Raw genomic sequence first — 23,082 nt, 5'->3', positions numbered from 1 at the left:
GAGGCATGCATTTTGGGATTGAGGTTAGATGTAGATATGGGAGTCCAGGAAGTATTGGTCTTGGGAGACTCGGATATTTTGGTGCACCAGATTCAAGGGGAATAGGAGACTCGGGATTTAAAACGCATATTGTATCAGCAATGTTTCCATGATCTTTGTCAATGGTTTCGATCAATAGAATTCAGGCATATTCCAAAGATCCATAATGAGGTTGTCGACGCTTTGGCCAACTTGGCGTCAATGTTGCACCATCCGGACAAAGATTATGTTGATCCTCTGCATATTCAAGTTCACGATTGTAATATGGTTGAGAAAGAACTTGATAGTGAACCGTGGTTCCATGATATCAGGGGATACATTAGGATAGGGGTATATCTGGTACATGCCATAGGTGATCAAAAGAGAACAATTCGATGTTTGGCTAGTGGATGTTTCTTGAGCGGGGGAATCTTGTATACGAGGACTCCAGATCTTGGACTGTTGAGATGCATGGATGCTAAACAGGACACAACTATCATGACAAAAGTGTATTCTGGGGTTTGCTGGCCGCATATGAATGGGTATATTCTAGCAAAGAAAATTCTTTGAGCAGGATATTACTAGCTCACCATGGAACGAGATTGCATTATCTTTGTGTGCAAGTGTCATTAATGCCAGGTACATGGAGACTTGATCCATTCTTTGCCGTATGAGTTGCATACAATGTCCGCACTGTGGCCCTTTGTTGCTTGGGGTATGGATGTCATTGACCAATTGAGTCCGCGACATTAAACGGGAACAAGTTCATTATGGTAGCCATCGATTATTTCACTAAATGGGTTAAAGCTAAGACTTTCAAATCTGTGACCAAGAAGACAACAGTCGATTTTTTTCATTCAAATATCATTTGTCGGTTCGGAATCCCAAAGGTGACCATCACAGATAATGGTGCTAATCTTAACAGTCATTTGATGAAAGAAGTATGTCAATAGTTTAAGATTATGCATCGAAACTCCACCCCGTACCTCCCTAAGGCGAATGGAGTGGTCGATGTAGGCAACAAGAACATAAAGAAGATACTTCAAAAAATGGTGCAAGGCTCCAGGCAATGGCATGATAAGTTGCCCTTTGCTTTGCTGGGTTACCGCACTACTGTTCGAACTTCAATAGGTACAACTCCTTATTTGTTGGTATATGGTACTGAAGCAGTGATACCCATGGAAGTTGAAATTCTATCCCTTCAGATTGTTGCTAAAGCCAAAATAGAGGATGATGAGTGGGTCAAAACTCGGTTGGAGCAGTTAAGTTTGATCGACGAGAAAAGAGTGGCAGCAGTGTGTCATGGCCAGTTGTATCAAAAGAGAATGGCAAGAGCATACAACAAGAAGGTGTGTCCTCGAATATTTGAAGTAGGTCAACAAGTGTTGAAACGCATCCTTCCACATCAAGCTGAAGCAAAAGACAAGTTTGCCCCGAATTGGCAGGGGCCGTTCATCATAACGAGAGTGTTGTCCAATGGTGCTTTGTATTTAACAGATATAGAAGGCAAATGTGTAGATATGGCTATCAATTCTGATGCAGTCAAAAGATATTATGTATGATTTCTTTGGTTTATCTAAATGTTGTTTGTACTTGGCATGTTTTGAAGATTGGAATGACGAAGGCATTTTATTCTGCTATCTAAACACTTTATCCTTTGTTACCCCTTTGAACCTTATTTATTTTTCTTTCACAACCCTCTTTTTGAATCAGTAGCAAAGTTCGGAAACACGGACACAAAAGGTAAAAAAAAGAAAAAAAAGAGGAAAAGAGAAGAGAAAAAAGACAAAGAAAAGAATGGAAAAGAGTGGAAAAAAGAGAAGAAAAGAAAAGAAAAAAAGAAAAAAAGAAAAAGAAAGAAAAAAAAGAGAGAAAAGTAACAACAACAAAGCAATTCCTATGACCTGATTCTTTCTAAGGATACGTAGACAACCTCACAGTTCAGTCCCATCAAAATAAAAATTCAAAAGTCCCCAAGCAAAGGAACTGGGGCAGAAGTTGTGGTTGTGTAAAAGATCTGATTCCAAAAGTTATAATTTTGAACACATTCAAATTGTTTTGAGCGTCTATGATATCTTTTCTTTCTAACCCCATCCAAAAGCCCACATTGCAGTCCAAAGAAATACCTTCTGACCGAAAGTTTAGAATGCCAAATCAAGCGAGATAAAAGTACGATTCGCATCAGGGGCAACACTCCGTTCTGCAGAAGGAAAATGAAAATGAGAGAGTCCTATTGGTGAAAACCCTCGCGGGCACCGTAGGGCGATGAAAAGATAAGAGAAATCAAAATGAGAAAGTCTTATAAGTGAAAACCTTTACGGACACCGAAAAGCGACAATGAGTTGAGATATGAACAAATTAGAGAGGTTTGTTGGTAAAAACCCTTCAGGGCGCCGCAAGCTTAACAAGGTTGGTGACTTTGCAAAGAGATTGGAATATGGAAATCCCGGGGCATAAGGTATGACAACTGAAAGGTGATTGGTTGAACAGGCTGGGCTGATTAATCCAAAATGCATGTCATGATCATTGATGCCAATTGCTTCACTCAGGTAAGTTTCTTTTCCTTTTCTCCCTCAAACAGTCATCCTGTTTCGAATTTTCTTCTTTATTCCTAACTCTCGAAGTCATTGTATTTCATTTTTTTGGGTTTATCTCTCTAAGGATTTTCCAATGTAAGCCTTGTTTAAGCAAGCAAGAAGGGATTTCAAAGCTTACTACAAACTTCCAATTGCACAAAGCAAAGTGCGGCCAAAACATACCAGAAATAGCGTAATGCAAAATGGAAATAAGGGGGTTAGTGAAAGTTCAAGGGGTCGAGTGGTTTGTGAATTTTGGTAAGGATACAAAAGTTCAGATTGAAAGGACAGAAATGTAAAGCAGCGAGTTGAGTGCAGGTCACTCAGGTCATTCAGGGTCATGTAGGTGAGACTCAGTCAGAAAGTCAAACAATTCTTTGTCAATCCAAGGCAGCTGGTCAGAACAAAGCACGACAGTGGAAAGGCCACCTTCAGCAAGAATGCCGCAAACTAACCACTATAGTTTTCTAAACTAATAAAATTTTCTTTGATCGAAACAGGGGTAGGAAATTTCGTTTGTTCTGGAGGAACCCTCGGTGAGGAAAGCACGTACCAGGCAGGTTCGATCGTAAATCTTCAGGATCCTTTTGGATAATGGGATTTAGTTTAAAATTTTCAGGGCCCTCTTGGATAATGAGATTTAATTTTTAAGGTTCTCAGGACCCTCCTAGATAATTGGACTTAGTTAAATTTCAAGACCTTCATAGATAACAAGATTTAGCGTAAGTTCTACCATTAGGAAACATAATTTAGGTTTAAAGTTTTCACTCTTAAGATGAGATTTAATTTGAAATTTTCAGGACCCTCCTGGATAATGGTATTTAGCTTTTAAATTCTTAGAGCTTTTGAGTAATATGATTCGATTAACACTCACAGATGTGCCCAGATACCAAACTGGGCCAGAAAAGTTTCTTTTGTTTTGTCTGTTTTGTTATAATCGGGCACTCATCTAGAGAACAAAGGAACATAGTTCATGTTTTGACAATCAGGTGCCTACTTGGAGAACAAGGGAACACAGTTCAAGTTTTGGCGATCAGACACCCACCTGGAGAACAAGGGAATACAGTTCAAGTTTTGGCAATCATGCGCTCACCTAGAGAACAAGGGAATACAGCTCATGTTTTGGCAATCAGGCACCCACTTGGAGAATAAGGAAATACGGTTCAAGTTTCGGCAATCAGGCGCCCACCTAGAGAACAAGGGAATACAGTTAAAGTTTTTGGTAATTAGGCACCCACCTAGAGAACAAGGGAATGTAGTTCAAGTTTTAGTAATCAGGCTCCCACCTGGAGAACAAGTAAATATAGTTCGAGTTTTTGGTAATCAGGCGCCCACCTGGAGAACAAGGGAATACAGTTCGAGTTTTGGCAATCAGGCGCCCACCTGGAGAACAAGGCAATACAGTTCAAGTTTCGGATATAAGGCGCCCACCTGGAGACCAAGGGAATACAGTTCAAGTTTTTGGCAATCAGGCGCCCACCTGCAGAACAAGGGAATACAGTTAAAGTTTTTGGTAATCAGGTGCCCACCTAGAGAACAAGGGAATGTAGTTAAAGTTTTGGTAATCAGGCGCCCACCTAGAGAACAAGGGAATACAGTTCAAGTTTTGGCAATCAGGCGCCCACCGTGAGAATAAGGAAATACAGTTCAAGTTTTGGCAATCAGGCGCCCACCTGGAGAACAAGGCAATACAGTTCAAGTTTTGGCAATTAGGCGCCCACCTGGAGACCAAGGGATACAGTTCAAGTTTTTGGAAATCAAGCGCCCACCTACAGAACAAGGGAATACAGTTAAAGTTTTTGGTAATCAGGTGCCCACCTTGAGAACAAGGGAATATAGTTAAAGTTTTGGTAATCAGGCGCCCACCTAGAGAACAAGGGAATAGAGTTCAAGTTTTGTCAATCAGCCGCCCACCGTGAGAATAAGGGAATACAGTTCAAGTTTTTGCAATCAGGTGCCCACCTAGAAAACAAGGGAATACAGTTCTAGTTTTGGTAATCAAGCACCCACCTGGAGAACAAGGGAATACAGTTCAAGTCTTGGCAATCAGGCGCCCACCTGGAGAACAAGAGAATATATTTCGAGTTTTTGGTAATCAGGCGCCCATCTGGAGAACAAGGGAATACAGTTCAACTTTTGGTAATCAGGCACCCACCTGGAGTACAAGGGAATGCAGATCAAGTTTCGGCAATCAGGCACCCACCTGGAAAATAAGGGAACTCATTTCAGAATTCAATTCGCATCAGCAACAACAGAAATTTGCCTCGAGAGTACATCATTAACAGTTCAATATGCACAACAGAACGGTAGAAGCATGCAAGACCAAGTTTGAAGATGGTAGATAGGTTTCTTGTAATTCATAGATCATAGTTTAGCCTAACTTCTTTTTATTTCGTCTCAGTATAATAAGGAGTTCAACAAGCAGTAGTAGTAGCAGCAATAATGAAATCACAGCTTCCTGGTAGTCCTAGCTACCAAAACTTCCCGAACTACACTGACTTTCCTTTATAGCCAAGGATACGTAGGCAACCTCGGAAGCAAGGTTCGGTCAGACTTTTCAAAACTGCTTCCCACAGAGTATTCAAACGGGCAAAAATCGCTCGTATCCGCTCACTTTATCTTTGCCCAAAATCTCTTTGTGTTTCCGAGCAAAAAGGGGCAGCTGTGAGCACTTGATTTTTTCCCTATACGAAATACTATTACAAAAGAAGAAATAGATTTTTCCCAATTGTTTGCAATTTTATAGGATATTTGTAGGATTTTTTGTTAATTATTTGCATTTCTGCGCATGTTTACTTTTATTTAAATCATGAAAAATACCAAAAAATATCATGCATTGCATTGAGATTTTGTTTTCATAGCATAAGATTAATCAGTAAAATAGTTGCTTTATTAAAAATGAAAATCGCAAAAAGTGACTTACTTTTACGTTGTTTAGCTTTTAATTCTAGATCAAATAGTTTTCTCTTTTAATTTAGGATCAATTAATTTTATAAATTTTTTGATTTGATAATTAATTTGATTTTACAACTTAGATTAATTTAGGATTTAATTTAGGCTTTTTAGTAATTAAGGAAAGAAAAGAAATAAAAAAGGGGAAAAATTAAAAAGGGAATTGAAAAAGAAAAAAAAGGGTTTTGTCTTAAGTCTACTTTGGGCTAATGGTTGCTGAAGCCCAAAATTGTGCCCCAAATCCACCCCAAACACACTCAAACCCATTTCGTCCCCCAGCCCAATAATCTTTACCCGATCCAGCCAGCCCTACCCTACACCAAACGACACTGTTCCATGCAAGCGAATCCCATCCGTTGCTTTTTTTGATCGAACGGATGGGAGTTAACCCTCCCCTCAGTATAAAACTGTCCAAAAGCCCCCCCAAACCCATTCGACCCTCCCTAGTCTTCTCTATCAAGCTAAAAAAGCAAACCCTAGCTGCCCAAGAACCCCCGCCGTCTCCGCCGTGTTCTGCCACCGGAAATCACCTCACGGCGGCGGCTGGTCTCCAAACCACCCAAAAATTACACCCTGTGATCTCCTTCCCCTCCCCTTTCCAAATCTCCAACCCATCTCCCTCAAATCCGTGCCAAAAGTCTCGAATCTTAGATTTAATATTAGAATCCCAAAACCCTAATCCCTCCAAACCTTCCCAAATTGATACTAGGAAACCCCTATCCCTTCCTCTTCCCAAATCCATCATCAATTTCCCCAAAACACCCTTAAATACGACTCTTTGCCTTCCAGGGTTCAATACGACTCAAGACTCATGTTAACCAAGAGTTCTCGTTGAGAGCCCTTGATTAATACGAGTTTTGGTTCGATTTTGAGAACCACAGCCACTTGGTTAGCCACTGCTTCTTCGCCTTTCTTGGTCGTGGGTTGGATTCAGTCACCAAGCCTTTTCCGGTTAGCCAATATCTCACCATTTCTACTTTGGTTTTTGTTTTATTTGCTGCTTGATTTTTCGTTTAATTTTAACCATCTGTTTGTCTATTTGTATTAGTTATTTGATTTGTCAAATTAGTAGATTAGGTTTATTCATTTGATTAATTTGGATTCTAGGATGTCTAGATCAGGATTTACCATAGTTCTTTGTTCTTCTTGTTTTCTCTTGTTTCTTTTATATTCTGATGTTTTTATTGCATAATTTAGATTTTAGGTTTTTTGTGACTCAGCATTTTAGACGCTCAATGTCCATTCTTCTTTTAATTATAGTCAATTTTGTCACCAGCCTTTGAAGTTAGGTTTTGGGAGTTCATCATGAAATTGAATACTTCTGATTTGTGTTCAGGGTCCAGATATTCACCCTTTCGGTATTTGTTTATGGTTTTATTGGTTTCACTCACATTTATCTGCTTTATGATGTTTGATTTAGTTTGTAAATGGTTAGAAATTCCTGGGGTCTTAGTTGAACAATTAAAACTTAGGGGTTTAAGTTGGGAAATGAAATAGGGACTTTCAGATAATTTCTATATTTGGAAGGCTGTAGAATATGGGTAGCTGGCCTCATTTGGTTTGCACAAAATGCATAGGCCAATGAGGGACAGCCAACTATCCTAGTTGGTTAGAAAAGATGCCTTTAGGGGCTCTGTGAGGGAATAATTTCCTACCTTTCTGTTTTTCAGCACATGGTACTTTAAAGGGTTATATATAGACACTCTTTCCCTTACAAAAAATCAGATTGGCACTCTAATAAATGCCCTGAATTCTCTGCATTCTTTAGTCTGCCTTAAACTATTTTTTCTGGACTTTCTTCTTGGAATCTCTGGTTTTATGGGTTTAAAGAGGGTTTAAAAGAGGCTATATTATGCTGTTTGATTTGTTTCTTGGTTTCTTGTTTTGCCAGTGCTGAATCCCCACTCTCTTTTGCCTTATTTTAACACACAGGTATTCCTTGGACTTTGAGTGATATGTGAAGTGCAAATCTGAAATATGTAATCAAGTGTGGAGATTTAAGGATAAATATTAACTTTGCTAAATGTTATTCATATGTTCTTTAGAGTCTATTCAGTTTTAGTATTAAGTTAGCTTTACTTTATGTGTTCGTTTGCTCATTCACAATATTGATGCTATATCTCATTTTCAAGGTTGGATTAGGACTTTAGCTTATCATGTTGGTTTGTGGTTTGGCTAAAAACTCCTTCTGTTGAGTATATAGTGCTTAGACTTTCTGTAGTATGGATCTAGGTCAGATGATGAGCATCTTCTAATTGCTTCGTTTAAATTGGTTTAGTTCAGTGTGGATTTCCAGTTCAGTATTGGTTTTATGCGGAAATCCAGTAATAGTTGTATAATGTCACTAGTCTATCTATTTGTTTGCTTATGGTGATGGTTTGCTGAATCGCATGTTGACCATGATGCATTTCTCTTCTTTTACATTTTGAAGTTTAAATCTATGTACTTTCAAAGCTTGTTCAATGATCAATTCTCGAGTCATGTTCAGATTATTTCTTTTTAGAATTGCAATTATGGTCAAAATGCCTACATGATTGATTTTAACGCATCATTAATTGGTTTAGGTTAGTTTAGATTAACATTTGAATTGCTCATGACATATCAATAAATTGAAGGGCTGCAGAATAAAGTGCTCAGCATTTGTGGTTTTTTTAAAATTTGTGTAAATGGCTTTTTATATGTGGATTAAGCCTCAGGAGGTTGTAATGCTGAATGACATTCTTAAAAAGCAGCCAGGCCTATTAAATGGCCCAAATGAGGCTGCCTAGCCCAAACCAGGCTTGTGTGCCTCATTCCCTTTTGCTTTCATTTTTGGATTCGCTTCCAAAGCCCAATTATCCCCTCCGTTTTCAACAAATCTTGGTCATCTAATTCTTAAAGGCCTAAAGGACTTGTCTGATGGCTAGTTCTTTTCAAACAACCAATTGCCTAAAGGGTTATTTCATGCATTACTTGTAATTAGGGGCATTAGATCATAATTTCTCACAACTAATTAAGTTCAAACCTTAGTCCTAATTAAGTGTAGTTTTCTCTAAAAATATATTGAGGTGTGCCATCTTAATTAAAATTGCTCATGGACCTCATTGTAATTTTATAACTTAGATACTAAAAGGGAATGTTCGTAGTTGCTTTAGACGCGCTTATTATATCGTTGTGATTGTGGACACATTTGCGTGACATAATTGCGATTCTAAAAAATAAAATCGGAGTATGCGTTCGCACAACTTCGACCAAACTTTCTTAATGATAATAAAGCGTTGCTGATTGTGGACACATTTGCGTGACATGATTTTTGAAGAGCCAAATAAATGGGTACATGTACGCGTGACCTATTTTTAAGATACTTTCTTAATTAAAAAAGGCAAATGCACATAGGTTCTAAAAGTAAGAAATTAGACAATTTGATTAAGCCAAGTATGATCAAAGCGACCGTGCTAAAACCATGGAACTCAAGAATGCCTAAACCTTTCTCCCGGGTTAACAAAATTCCTTACCTGGATTTCTATGTTCACAGCCGTAAATAGAGTCAAACTTCCTCGATTCAGGATTTTAAACCGATGACTTGGGACACCATAAATTATCCCAAGTGGCAACTTTAAATCTAATAATTAATCCCGTTTCGATTGTCACTTAAATTAGAAAAAACTCCCTTATAACCTTTCCGGTGTAGTAATAAGGAGGTGTGACAATCATTTCACTACTATCATCAACTATCGCTTCCGTGACAAGATCCACGAAAGAGCAAACTTCAGTACTATTTGGCTGCTTCATTGATTTGCACACATGAAAGACCATTTTTCATCGCCCACCCGAAAGGTGAGTTCCCCTTCTTCCACATCAACCAAGGCCTTCCTAGTTGCAAGGAAAGGTCTTCCCAATATGATCGGAACCTCATAATCAACCTTGCAGTCCAAGATCACAAAGTCAGCAAGCAAAATGAACTTTTCCACCCGAATAAGAACTTCATCGATAATACCAAGCGGCCTATTCATCATTTTATCTGCCATTTGCAACCTCATTGAAGTAGCCCTCGGTTGACCAATACCCAAAGTTTTGAACACAGAGTAAGGCATCAAATTGATACTTGCACGCAAATCGCATAATGCCTTAGCAAAATCCGCACTCCCAATAGTACATAGGATGGTAAAAGCGCGGGAATCTTCAAGCTTTGGAGCCATCGAGTGCACAATTGCACTTACTTAATGAGTCATTTTGATGGTCTCGCAATCCATGGATCTCTTTTTAGTCACCAAGTCTTTCATGAAATTGGCGTAACCCGGAATTTGCTCAAGAGCTTTCACCAAAAGAACATTGATTGATAAGCTCTTCATCATGTCAATAAATTTCCTAAATTGGTTCTCATTCTTTTGCTTCGCAAGACTTTGAGGATAAGGCAGAGGAGGCCTTGGCAAAGGAGCCTTAGCCTTGGGCACTACCGTTTCTGGTATGTCTATTACGTGTTCCCTAGACGGGTTCACGTCATCTTGAGTCTCCACCTCATTATCATGAACATCAATCCTCATTTCCGCGTTCACATTCTCTTCATTCACTTTCTCATCAACTAAAGGAACATCATCATCTTGCACTTGAATCTCATCACTCAAAATTTCCTTTTGCTCGGAGGTATTCACATCACCACCTCGATTGCTTCTAGTAATCACTGCCATAGCATGCCCGGTATTTTTCCTACCCTTTGGGTTTACAACCGTATCACTAGGTTGAGCCCCCTAAGGGTATGTATTAAAAAACTATGAAATCTGGCCAAGTTGAACCTCCAAATTCTGGATTGAAGTATTGTGGGGTGCCAACTAGGCATCAGAGTCAGCGTTCTCCTTCATCATTTGTTCAAACATCATCTCAATCCTTCTCATCTCATTGTTTGATAAGCTAGTACATTGGGACAGAAATGGAGGTGGGTTTTTGGGTTGTTGATATATCGGAGGCCTTTGAAAACCTTGCCCCCGATTCCCTTGATTGCCATTATTACAACCCCCTTCATTATTGTTTCCTCCCCAATTGTTGTTGTTGCCACTCCAGTTGCCCTGGTTGTTCTGGTTGTCCTAATTTTGATTGTTGTTCCCCCAGTTTCTATTGCCTTGTTGGTTTTGATTCCCCCAATTTCCTTGGGATCTCCACTGTTGTTGTTGATTAGGAGCATTACACCTTTGTCCTTGTTAATTGTTCACGTACTCCACTTCTTTATTTTGCTCATCATAGCCCTCATCTTGATTGAAACCACCACTACCTTGGTCATATTGATCTGGACTACCTTGACCATGTTGACCCCTTTGTCGCCTCTTGTTGACCAACATGTTAACACCTTCCATAGCATTTACTGGTCTAGACGCTTGAACCTATTGCAATTGAGCTTTTCCCAACTGGTTCATAGTGGTAGTTAACTTTGTTATTGCCTGGCCATGATCATGGAGCTCTTTGTGCAAGTGGATGACTGTGGGGTCACCCTGTGGCATATTGGATCGACTTTGCCCAGCTAAGGAAGTATCTACCATCTCATCCAATATCTCACATGCCTCATTGTAAGGCTTGTTCATAAAATTTCCCCCTGCTAGCTGGTTCACAACACACTGATTGGTCGTGTTAATGCCACGGTAGAATGTTTGCTGAATCATTGCTTTGGTCATGTCATTGTTCGGACATTCTTTTACCATTGTTTGATATCTCTCCCAGATCTCATGAAGTGGTTCATTAAGTTCCTATTTGAAGGCCAAAATCTCATCTCTCAAAGTTTCCATATGCCCTGGCAAGAAAACCTTATCTATAAACTTGTCCGCCAACTCATCCCACGTAGCGATGGAATAGTTGGGAAGCCTTTCAAGCCAGTCCAAAGCTTTCCCTCTAAGTAAGAAAGGGAATAATCTCAACGCAACGCATCCTCTAACACATTTGTTTGCTTGCTACCCCAACAGGTATCCACAAAGCCTTTAAGATGTTTATATGCATTTTGATGGGGAGCACCTGTGAAATACCTTGCTGCTCTAGTAAACTCAACATCACATTTGTAATTTGAAAATTTCCCAGCCAGATTCGGTGTGGGACAATTGCACTAGCATATCCTTCATTTGGAAGCACCTGAGGAGCAAGTCTTGGAGGTGGCAGGGGAGGGTATGGAATATTATCATTAGCTTGGCGGCCTCTCCTTTGATCTTGAAGCACTATATGTACCTCATCATCAATATTATCATCAACCTCCTCCCCCGGAATAGCATTTTTAAGAGGGTCATTGTTCTCCATTTTGTACCTGAATTGGCGACACACACAAATTAGTATCACAGAAGGAAAGAAAAATAAGACACAAAACTATTTAGATAGATATCCAAAACCGTTATCTCCCCAACAACGGCGCCAAAAAGTGATCGGGTCCAACCCTACACCACTATAGAGTGGCGAGAGCGGTTGATTCAGCTTTTACCCAAAAAGGTCGGGATCGAATCCACCTGGAGCTAATATAAGGTTTGGAGTTGGATTCCTATCTAATCTAGCGGTGTGTAGTGCTCTTGATTGCACTTCCAATCATTCTTGTTTGTTTGTTACTTCTAATTTTAATACTAATGATGCACAAAATTAAGCTAAGTAGATATTTTTGTAAGGTTTTCTAAATGGGTAAAAAGGCACTAGGGAAGTGACTTACTCCTAGGTGAGTATCTAACGAGATCTAGAACTTAGGGAAATAACGCTATAGTTGGGGTCATGATATAGCCATTGCACGAAGCTACTCACTCTATACCTCTCGGTAGTTTGAGTGACTTTGCCCTTATTGGATTTCTCAAGTCCAATTGGGTGTTCAATTTGTGCCAGGAATGTTTGCTCAAGTTGGGTATTACTATCTCTAGGTTAACCCTTTAATTAGGGCTATCAATCTCGTGAATACACCCCAATTCCTTATTGTCCTGAAATTCCTAGACTTAGTCTCTCTTTCTCAAGAAGAGCCTAAGTCAAAAAGGCACAAATTAGTGTTTGCAACCACTAATTCAACATAGAAATCATAAATTAGGCCAAATATCAATCACCCATAAACATCTAAGCCCTAAAATAAGAGACATATTAAATACCCACACTAGGGTTGAGCCACAACCCTAGCTAATGGGTTTAGCTACTCATAATTGAAGAAGAAATCATAAATTGAGATGAAGAATAACCCATAAAATATAATTACAAGATAAGAATATAAGTTTAATTGCTAAACAAGCTACAAAATTACTCAAAATAGGTAAAATATGATGTTCACGTGCTCAGCTACAGATAACATGACCTAAAAATCTAAAAAAGAAGTATTTATACACAACTAAATTTTCCGGATAAAAATTCCCCTGATGGAGGTACCGCTGACAGCGAAAAATGAACCACTGTAGTGGTGAGGCTACCGCAGCTGCATAAACTCAATCGCGGACCGTGGTCTTCTAGTTTTTTCTTCAATTTTGACTCTCTAAATCTCTTCTTCGTAGACCGCGGTAAAAGGACCGCTATCGTGGTGGAGGCACCGTTGCCGCATAAAAGCACCGCGGTCACCGATGACTTGAGAAGTCCATAATTGCATCTCTCTGAATCTTGCCATCGCGGACCGTGACAAAAGGACCGCTGTCGCGGTAGGTCCTCCGCGTTTATGGTTGGTTTTCTGTTGTAGCACTCAGTTGACTTGGCTTTGAACTTGTGTAGGTTTCACTCCTTTTTGAGCTGGTTATGACATCCTTGTCTTTCTTTGACCAAACACTACAAACAAGCACAACAAGTTAGCTTTTGGGAATACTTGCAAACACTTTTTATTCAAAACTCAAGCAAAAAGGAGCATAAAATAGACTAGAATCCCTAGTTATAAGTTGCGCAGAAGTGCTTCTGTAGAAGCGGATAAGGGTGTGCAGGTGCAGTAGCTTGGGACTTGTTCTTTGTAGCGCTTCTCCTCCAGCTCCCTCTTCTGTTGTACATGTGCTCACCATAAACTTGCCTTTTTGTTTTCTTCAACTTCGTGGTAATGAATAGAAATTGGGGCTAATTCGATAGAAATCGGTCGTACCTAGCCTTGATTCACATCACAAAAATTGTCCAATGATTCATGAAAACATGAAAAGAGTAGAGGTTTCATCCTTACTTTCATTGGGGACAGGTACGGGGTCTAGTTCGGTCGATACGATGAACGAGAAATCAAAAAATCTTGCTTCATTGAAGTCCCTCATCGAAGAAGAATTGGCTGATGTAGAAGGCTTATTATTTATCTTACAAATCTCAGAAGAGAATAATTTTTCTGTAAATAGATTTGTATGTATAGCCACTTCAGTCGTACTCAATGAAACACAAGAAGGGAGAAAGTTGACTTTGATAAAGAAGCGCTTATATTTAGATTAGTTTCTTAGTAAAAGATAAGGCAAGAAGTAAGGGCGTAGTAGCTGCGCAAAGTTGCACCTTAGCGCATCTGTTTTCTTACTCGTTAGCGCCCCTCTACCCCTATTATTTATATTATGGTCATAAAGGAACTAAAGGAAATTTGACAACCTTACTAATAGAAAGGGGATGCGCTCAAACATGTGAAGAAAGCTTGAAGAGCTTCTCTTATATTATAGAAAGGTTTGAAGAAAGGGGATTCTTCAAATATCCCATGAGAGGCCGAGGGGCAAGGAAAAGAGTCGAGTCGATCAGGCTCAACGATCGAGAGAAGCAAAATGAAATCTGGATTTGGCCAAGGCTATGGATACCCTGACCGATCACCATCAATAAAGAAGAATCTTTCTAAATCACTTTGTGTCAGCAGGGCCTTCAAGCATCCGAAATACACCGGGATTGAAAATGACATAGCGTTCCTGATAGAAAATGATGAATCCTTTAGAAAAAGAAACTTATTCAATTTCCTTTTCCCAAAGAAGTGTCGCTCCGACCGCCCGATGAGTCATCTACTTCAAAGGACCCTCCCCGCAGTCTGTTGCTCTATTCCCAACTCGAAATCCATAAAGGACTTTAAGGGAGATAAAATAGGGGGCCCTATACCATACATCCTACTGCTTGAGACGACTGTTGCTAAGATGATTCCCATTCAAGCATTCTCATTCAATGTCAATGCTGCCTTATTTTTTTTTTGAACTCCTTTCTTTCTATTAGTTCTTATATAAGCAATTGCAGGAAGTAAACGATATCTTTTCTTACGAAATCCATTCCTTGCTACCTATGAAGCGAGTCCCTCTTTCATTCACTAAAGAAGACACAACAGATAGATGGATGAATATACATTTGATGGCCATTTCTGTGAAGAAAAATTTCGAGTTGGAGGCATCGCTGGGAAAAAAGCCAATTGATTCGGTTTTCTCGAAATCAACAAGTGGACTTGAAATCGTAGATCCATTTTGTGATCCACACGACTTAGTCAAGAATCCTATATCTTACCCACCCAGTGTTGTTCTGATTGAATTTCAAAGATCTCTCTCGCAAAGAAGTCCAATTTTACTTTTTACAAAAGGGAAAATGACTTTCTGTTAGAGAGGGATCGAGAGAAATTTTCAGTTGGGAGCCATTCTTTTGCAGCTAGGAGACATTGTTGTTATGTTTTCCAATTATGAGCCATTATTGTGTGCAGACTAAAAGCATAGGGAAAATGAGCTTAGAAAGGTGACGGATGGGAGTAGTAAGGTATGAAATTACTTAGATAAAAACATGTTGGATAACAGAACGATGACGTCATGCTTAAATTATAAATTTGAGATTTCTAACCTTGAGAAATGACGTAAGTGATATGTGGGGGACCCACCCCCAGGGTCGCCCTCTCATGTTTCTCTCTTGATGGAATACATGCATGTTGTGATAAATTGATAGATGTTTGATGAATTCTAGTATAGCATGCGAGTTGGTGTGTTTTGAGCATAAAGGTGGATGCTTTGACCATTTAAGTGAATTTCGTATGCCTTATCATGCATTTGATATGCTTTCTATGTTGAATTCTAATGTGCTACTTGAAGCCTCTGTTACATGCTTTTGACTTGTTAGTCGAGATAGAATTATCCATGTTGAGTTGATATCTCGTGATATGACTTTGACAATGTTGTATCTCCTATCATAGTGTTGTGAATAATTATGAATCGTATAGATTTATTTGATTAGTATGTGTCACATGATTTGAGTCTCGTCACTACTTCACCTAGGTTAGTCTTGATATTATTTCATGTTGTCCCCTAGTCATACTATAATTCTGCTTATTTTTGTGTAGATCCAGACATTAGTAGTAGTAAACTTTAGGAGGGAGTGTAGTATCTGTCAGAGGAGACTCGACATAGTTCTTTATGATCACTCGCATACCTTTGGAGTCCCCTTTCCCTAATTTCATAATGTTATCTATATTCAGACAATATCATATTAATGAGATATTTTATTGTATCTTGTTTTAAAGCTCATGACTCTTTACTACCAGGTTTTGGGAGATTGTTGTTGCAATATCATTATACATCATGATGTCGAAAGTCTTTTTCTACTATTTATGCTATTTCAGTTATAATACACCTTCATTGTGTTGGTTTACTCTATGTTTGATGCCGGCTTACCTATTCGTAGGGGTTAGGTGCCATCACAATCATTCGTATGATTTTGGGTCGTGACAAAGTTGCTATCAATTCTAAGTTCATATGTTCTATGGGTCATGAGCATGTCTAAAAGAGTCTTGCTGATCAGTATAGAGATATCGATACTTATCTTCGAGAGGCTATGGGTCAATTAGGAAACTTCATTTTCCTACTTTCTCTATTATGTAACTTTGTTTTATCCTAAAATGTGAATCTTTGCTCTTCTATTCTCTCACAGATTGTGACAACACGTTATTCCGCAGCAACTAAGCGGGACTTAGTACCCTAGGCTAGAGCTGGGAGATACAGGGACTAAGATAGGGCTAAAGTGCATGTCACAGCACGTATGACTGCACCTGTGAGAGGTGAAGCACATGTAGTCACTCGTGTTTGTGCTAGATTAGTTTCTAATGAGACACCTATAACTCCAATGGTGGAGCAAGATCATGTTCATATTGTTCCACCAGGTCCAGCTTAAGTTCTCGAGGGTTGTAATGCTACCCAGTGCTTCATACACTATGGTCCAGATCACAAGTTATTTTGATGGGTTGGCATAGGCTGGTATGATTCCTATGATACCATCTACTTCTCAGACTTTAGGGGGGTCATAGATCCCAGCTATTCACACTTCGGAGCAGTCCACTGCTATGTTTCAAGCTCCTGGAGTTTAGGTTGATCCACCAGTTAAGGAATTTCATCCTGTTGCTACAGTCATGCCCGAGATTAGAACTGGTATAACTATGGAGGAGTAGAAGAAGATGGATCGGTTCTAAAAGTTAGATACTCCATTTTATATTGGTGATCCCACTGCTATTGCTCAAGAGTTCTTAGACAGATGTCACAAGATTCTATGCAATTTAGGGCTTGTGGAGTCCAATGGAGCTGATTTCACTAAATTGCACTTGAGAGGGCCAGGCTTATGAGCATGGAAAACCAGTAGGGTTACTTCATCTCATGTAAGCTTAGTTTTTGACTCTATTCTTAGAGAAGTTCATCCCAATCACTAGGAGGGATGAGTTGCACAATCAGTTTAAGTACTTGTAGTAGGATGGTATCACCGTTACCAGTATGAGATGAGGTTCAGACAGTTGTCATGCTATGTAGCTTTTCCAATTCCTACTAAGAAGGATAAGGTATAAAGGTTCCTTGTGGGACTTAGCTACAGTCTTAGGTTTGCAATGGCACGACAGGTAGAGACTAAGACTACCTTTCAACAGGCTGAGATTGCTAGGAGATTGGAACATATCCGTAGGCAGGAGAGGGATGACAGAAAGGCCAAGAAGCCTCGCAGAACTGGAGGATTTGGTAGCTCCTACTCTAGGGGCAAGGTTTGTCGTGGTAGAGGCTATTCAAGTAGGCTAGGCTAGTCAGCACTTCAGACTTTATGTGGTGCTCCAGCTAGCCGTGGGTTTCACAATACTCGCCTTAGGCTGTCATCATACAATGCACCTCCCCCACGTGGTTCTTATAGTGGCTATTCCAGTTATTCAGGGTAGGCTCAGTCCTAGCAACCACATCAACAAAGAGCTTGTTATGAGTGTAGGGATTTGAGCCACATGAGAAGGGATTGTCCCAGGCTTCAGATGGGTGTATCTCAGCAGGGCGCCCAAACCATGATTCTGTACCAACTGCTGCACCACCTGCAAATCTAGCTAGAGATAGAGGTCAGGAGGGAAGAGGTCGTCCTAGAGGTGGAGGCCAGACTCGTTGTTATGATTTCCCTAGTAGGCCTTAGGCGGTTGCATCTAATGTAATCATCACAGGTATTATTTCAGTCTGTCATAGAAATGCTTAAGTATTGTTTGATCTGGGTTCTACTTATTCATGTATATCATCCTACTTTGCATCATATATGGCTATGCCTCGTGATTTATTGGATATTCATATTTATGTGTCTACACTGATTGAAAATTCTATGTCGGTGTGTCTATCGTTCTTTTGCAGTTGCTATCAAATGGTTATGATACTATGGTTGATCTCTTATTACTGGACATGGTTGATTTTGAGGTGATTCTTGGTATGGATTGGTTATATCCATATCATGATATATTAGATTGTCACGCCAAGACTGTGAGTTTGGCAATGCTATGATTACCTAGAGCCAGGGTCACTTAGTCATTCTACAGAAAGGGTGATTTCACTCATGATGGCTCAGTGTGTGATTGATAAGGGATGTCTTGCATATCTGCCTTTTTTCGGGATTCTAGTATAGAAGTTCCTTTCATGGATTCAGTACCGGTGATGAGGGAGTTTTTAGAGATGTTTCCTACATATTTGTTGGGTATGTCACTAGATTGGGATATTGATTTTGGTATCAACTTAATTTTGGGCACTCGACCCATATCTATTCCACCATATTACATGGCCCTAATAGAGCTAAAGGAATTCAAGGAACAGTTCCATGAATTTCTTGATAAGGGGATCATTAGACCGAGTGTTTCTCCTTGGGGCGTGTCAATGTTGTTTATGAAGAAGAATAATAGTACTATGAGGATGTGCATTAATTAAAGAAAGTTCCACAAAGTTACTATCAAGAACAAGTATCCCTTCCTCGTATAGATGATTTGTTTGATCAACTTCATGGTTCTACGTGTTCTCTAAGATTGAGTTGAGATTGGGTTATCACCACTTGAATATTAGGGATTCGGATATCGCAAAGACAACTTTTAGGACTCGGTATGGTCATTATGAGTTCTTGGTGATATAATTTAGTTTGACTAGTTCTCCATCGACATTTATGGATTTAACGAACAGAGTTTTCAAGCCTTATTTGGATTCTTTTGTGATCACTTTCATTGATGCCATCTTGGTTTACTCTCATAGTAGGGAGGATCATGAGCAGCACTTGAGAGTAGTACTTCAGGCTTTGAAAGATTGGAAGCATTATTCTAAGTTTTCGAAATGTGAGTTCTGGTTGAATTTAGTTGCATTCCTAGGTCATGTAGTGTCTAGTGATGGTATAAAGGTTGACCCCAAGAAGATTAAGGCGGTTCACAGTTGGCCTAGACCTACTACAACTATAGAGATCATGAGTCTTTTAGGTTTGACAGGCTACTATGGTCACTTTGTGGAGGGATTTTCATCCATAGCAGCCTCATTAACTAAATTAACTCAGAAGGGTGCTCAGTTCATATGGTCTGACGGGTGCAATGTGAGCTTTCAGAAGCTCAATACCATGGTTTTGCCCAAGGATTTTGGTTATACATAATGTATTGTGATGCTTCACGTGTTGGTCTTGGTACGATATTAATGCATGAGGGTAGAATGATTGCTTATGCATCACAATAGTTGAAGTCTCAGGAGAAAGATTATCTCATTCATGATTTGGAGTTGACAGTGATTGTGCATACGCTTAAGATTTTGAGGCATTACTTATATGGTGTGTCATGTGAGGTTTACAGTGATCATCAGAGTCTTCAACACCTGTTGAATAAAAAGTATTTGAATTTGAGGCAACAAAGGTAACTTGAGTTGCTAAGGACTATGATATACTATCTTGTATCATTCAGGTAAGGGTAACGTGGTAGCGGATGCCTTAAGTAGGAAAGCAGAAAGCATGGGGAGTTTGGCATTTATTCCTGTTGAGGAGAAGCCTTTGGCTATGGATGTTCAGGACTTGGCCAATAGATTTGTAAGATTGGATATTTCTAATCCTAGCAGAGTTCATGCTTGTGTTGTTGCAGAGTCATCCTTGTTTGAGCGTATCAAGGCTCGCTAGTATGATGATCCACACTTGTTGGACTTAAGGACATCGTGCAGCAAGGTGGTGCAAATAATGTGGTTATTGGGGAGGATAGTGTTATGGGAATTTAGGGTCAGATTTGTGTTCCTAACATTGATGGCTTGAGAGAGTTGATTCTTGAAGAGGCTTACAGTTCACGGTAATTTATTAACCCAGGTGCTACAACAATTTATCATGATTTGAAGCAGCACTACTAGTGGCAGATGATGAAGAATGACTTTTTTAGGCTTGTTTAACGGTGTTTAAATTGGCAATAGGTCAAATATGAGCATAAAAATTGGGTGGTTTGCTTCAGAAGATAGATATACTAAAATAAAAGTGGGAGCGCATTACTATGAACTTTGTAGTTGGCTTGGCACAAACCTTGACGAAGTTTGTATGATGCCCATGATGGAGGACCAACTGATGAAGGCGGGTGAAGTAGAACTAACAGGCTTCTAGACTGGCAAGCTTCTGATGAAGGGGTTCACATATCACCTTAGTCACTCATTAGATTGGGAGAGGAAAGTAAAGAGCTTTATAAGGCATGACACAAGTTCACATGGTACACGAGTTTCTGGGGCTCGATGTGGCGTAGCCTGAAAAAAGACAAAATTCGTGAGGGACAAGGCCCAAAGCAGACAATACGGCCATAAACTTGGATCGTAAAAAATATGGTATCAGAGAGAAATCTCCCTCAGTATTATGGTGGGGGAAAACTCAGCTGGGACGTTGAGTCCCGGGGGGTAAATGTGATGCATAATAAAGGACCAGCTGATGAGGATGGGTCAAGTAGGACTAGCACGCTTCTAGGCAGGTGAATCCTACATTGAAATAGGAGAGGAAACTAAAGAGCTTTATAAGACATGATACAAGTTTACATGGTACGCACACTTTTGGGACTCGATGTGGCGTAGCCTAAAAAAATAAATCGGCCTAGGTCCAAAGCGGACAATACGTGTCATGGGGTTGGGTCATGACAAACCCATTTAATCATCACATCATAGTCTTCTAAGAGTTGTTTGATCCATAATAGTTGTACATAATAAGATGCCACAAGAACATACTCAGCTTCTGTAGTTAATAAAGCCATATATTTTTGCTTCTTTCCCAAGAGATCAAACACGAACTTAGGAAGTGAGCCTTCATAGATGTTCTCTTCCTCGGCATCCGCATGTTATACTAAGTCAAAAGTACCACTAGAAGGATACCAAATAACTAGGTATTGAGTACCTTTCAGGTACCTCAAGATCCTCTTCACAACTTTCAACAATGACTTTGCGATTTGATTGGAACCTAGCACAAAGTCTAATGCCAAATACATTATCTGATCTACTTGCGGATAGATACAAAAAAGATCTAATCTTACTCTTATACAACTTTTCATCAATAGATGAGCCAGATTCATCCATGTCCAAACGAGTAACAGTGGTTATAGGAGTATCAAATATCTTAGTATTACCCATTTCAAAGCTTTTGAGTGGTTCTTGATGTACTTTTGTTGATATACCATCGTTCCATTTTTACTTTCCTTAACTTATAACCTAAGGAAGAAGTTAGATCTTCTATCATGCTCATCTTAAACTCACTTCTCATTAGTTTTTCAAACTCTTTACACAAAGATTCATTAGTAGCACAAAAAATGATATTATCAATATAGATTTGGACAATTAACAAGTTATTACATGTCTTCATAAAAAATAAAGTATTATCAATTTTACATCTTGTGAACATGTTCTCAAGGAGAAATTTTGGCAATCTTTTATACCGTATCTTAGGTATTTCTTTTAATCCATACAATGCCTTACTCTCCTGAAGTTCCTCCTCGATTCCTGATAACTCGAAACCGGAACCAGAAGAGTCGGTTGTATCAGGCTGAGCTAGGAGGCATCTTCGAGCAGCTAACTCCAGCCCTCAGGCCTTGGCAATTTAATCGTCAATACCAATGACACTCGTTTTGTCCTTTTCTAATGTTTTTCTCCTCATGCTATACATATAATATGTTTTTTCGATGATGAGGGAATCTACTCGGCGCTAAAGTTCTGATTTAAGCCAATCAACCTTGATCAGAAGGCCATACCGCTCGGACCTCGCAACACTGAGGCTAAGATCAAAGTCACAGATAGTGGTTATGTGAACCTTTTTGTCACGACCCAAACCGATCGCAATGGGCACCCGGTACCTTACTCAACCGAGTACCAATGTAACGTATCTTTCGTATCATTCTATCATAGGTAAATGAACTGGAGTAAAGCATGAGGGAAATACAAACTTATACATATGACATATTGGCCTATAAGACCAAAATGATTACTCGTACACTGAACATAGGCCGACAAGGCCATATAATCTTTCACATACACAACATATGTCTACAAGCCTCTAAGAGTATATAAATGTCATAAAGGTTGGGACAGGTACGTGTTTCATAACATCATCAGGCCTCTGAGGGCATCCCATCATATAATTTCGATCACTGTGGGAAAAATCATCAACGTATACCAGCTCATTAGGTGGTGGTGCATATATAACGCCATAACCTTTCCCATATCCCATATACATATATATATACGTGTATATAATGCCATATGGTCATGGGTCAATGTGCATGTATAAATGCATGAAATGCATATGAAATACGTTAATAAAAATCTCTCGATAGGTCATAAGACCATTATACCTCTGATTAATATTATGAAATAAACTTTACCAACTTACATATTTTTGAGACCCATGAAAAGATGATAGAATAATATGACATATGGGGAATCAAAAACATAAGCATATCTAGTATTTCTACGAATAGAGTCATTTATGGAAGTTATGCATTTGCTAGTTTCGTTTGTGTCATATAGAACATGCCAAAAAGAAAGGAGGGATAGCCTTAACATACCTGAACCGAATCTCTTGACAATCCCTCTAGCACACATTAATTGTGATAACACACAACAACAGATCGACGTAGTAAAAAATCAGCATAATGTTCTTGTGAAAGATTATACCGAGCTCCCTTAGAATCGCAAAATCTCACGTTGCTTTGTATTGTTGAAGATCTTATATACATTGCTTGTGTGATATATGCAAATGCATATTAGAATGAACAAAGTAACATGATGAGATTCTTTAAGAGTCATGAAACATTTTTGAGATAGTAACGTGATGAGACCTCTTAAGAGACATGAGACGCTTAATGTTTAAGACATCTTATACATGAATGCGGGCCCAACTTTGGATGACTTAGTCACAAAATTTCCTCCAAAAG

The 23,082-nt window shown here is 39.3% G+C and overlaps 2 protein-coding genes across 2 annotated transcripts; one reads left to right on the top strand and one right to left on the bottom strand.

The window, feature by feature from the left end:
• Positions 1-9,313: 9,313 nt before the first annotated feature.
• On the bottom strand, positions 9,314-9,724 carry LOC138873526 (uncharacterized). The gene has a single exon (XM_070151996.1). It carries the CDS (start codon positions 9,722-9,724, stop codon positions 9,314-9,316), a length of 411 nt encoding a protein of 136 aa, XP_070008097.1.
• Positions 9,725-18,836: 9,112 nt separating this feature from the next.
• LOC138873525 (uncharacterized mitochondrial protein AtMg00860-like) lies at positions 18,837-19,817 on the top strand. The gene is made up of 2 exons (XM_070151995.1): positions 18,837-19,296; positions 19,609-19,817. The coding sequence occupies exons 1-2, from the start codon at positions 18,837-18,839 to the stop codon at positions 19,815-19,817; spliced, it is 669 nt and encodes a 222-aa protein (XP_070008096.1).
• The last annotated feature ends 3,265 nt before the right edge of the window (positions 19,818-23,082 follow it).

Source organism: Nicotiana sylvestris, chromosome 7, assembly GCF_000393655.2.
Source record: "Nicotiana sylvestris chromosome 7, ASM39365v2, whole genome shotgun sequence".
Lineage (NCBI taxonomy): Eukaryota > Viridiplantae > Streptophyta > Magnoliopsida > Solanales > Solanaceae > Nicotiana > Nicotiana sylvestris.
Note: the sequence above shows the minus strand (reverse complement) of the source record. Positions and strands in the feature narration are given on the sequence as shown.

What these genes read in the sequence shown, in the direction of transcription:
- LOC138873526 (XM_070151996.1), bottom strand. Translation starts at nt 9,724, where the DNA reads ATGGCTCCAAAGCTTGAAGATTCCCGCGCTTTTACCATCCTATGTACT.
- LOC138873525 (XM_070151995.1), top strand. Translation starts at nt 18,837, where the DNA reads ATGGATTTAACGAACAGAGTTTTCAAGCCTTATTTGGATTCTTTTGTG. An exon ending in GGTTTTGCCCAAGGATTTTG is followed by an intron (nt 19,297 to 19,608) that starts GTTATACATAAT and finishes TGTATCATTCAG; the next exon opens with GTAAGGGTAACGTGGTAGCG.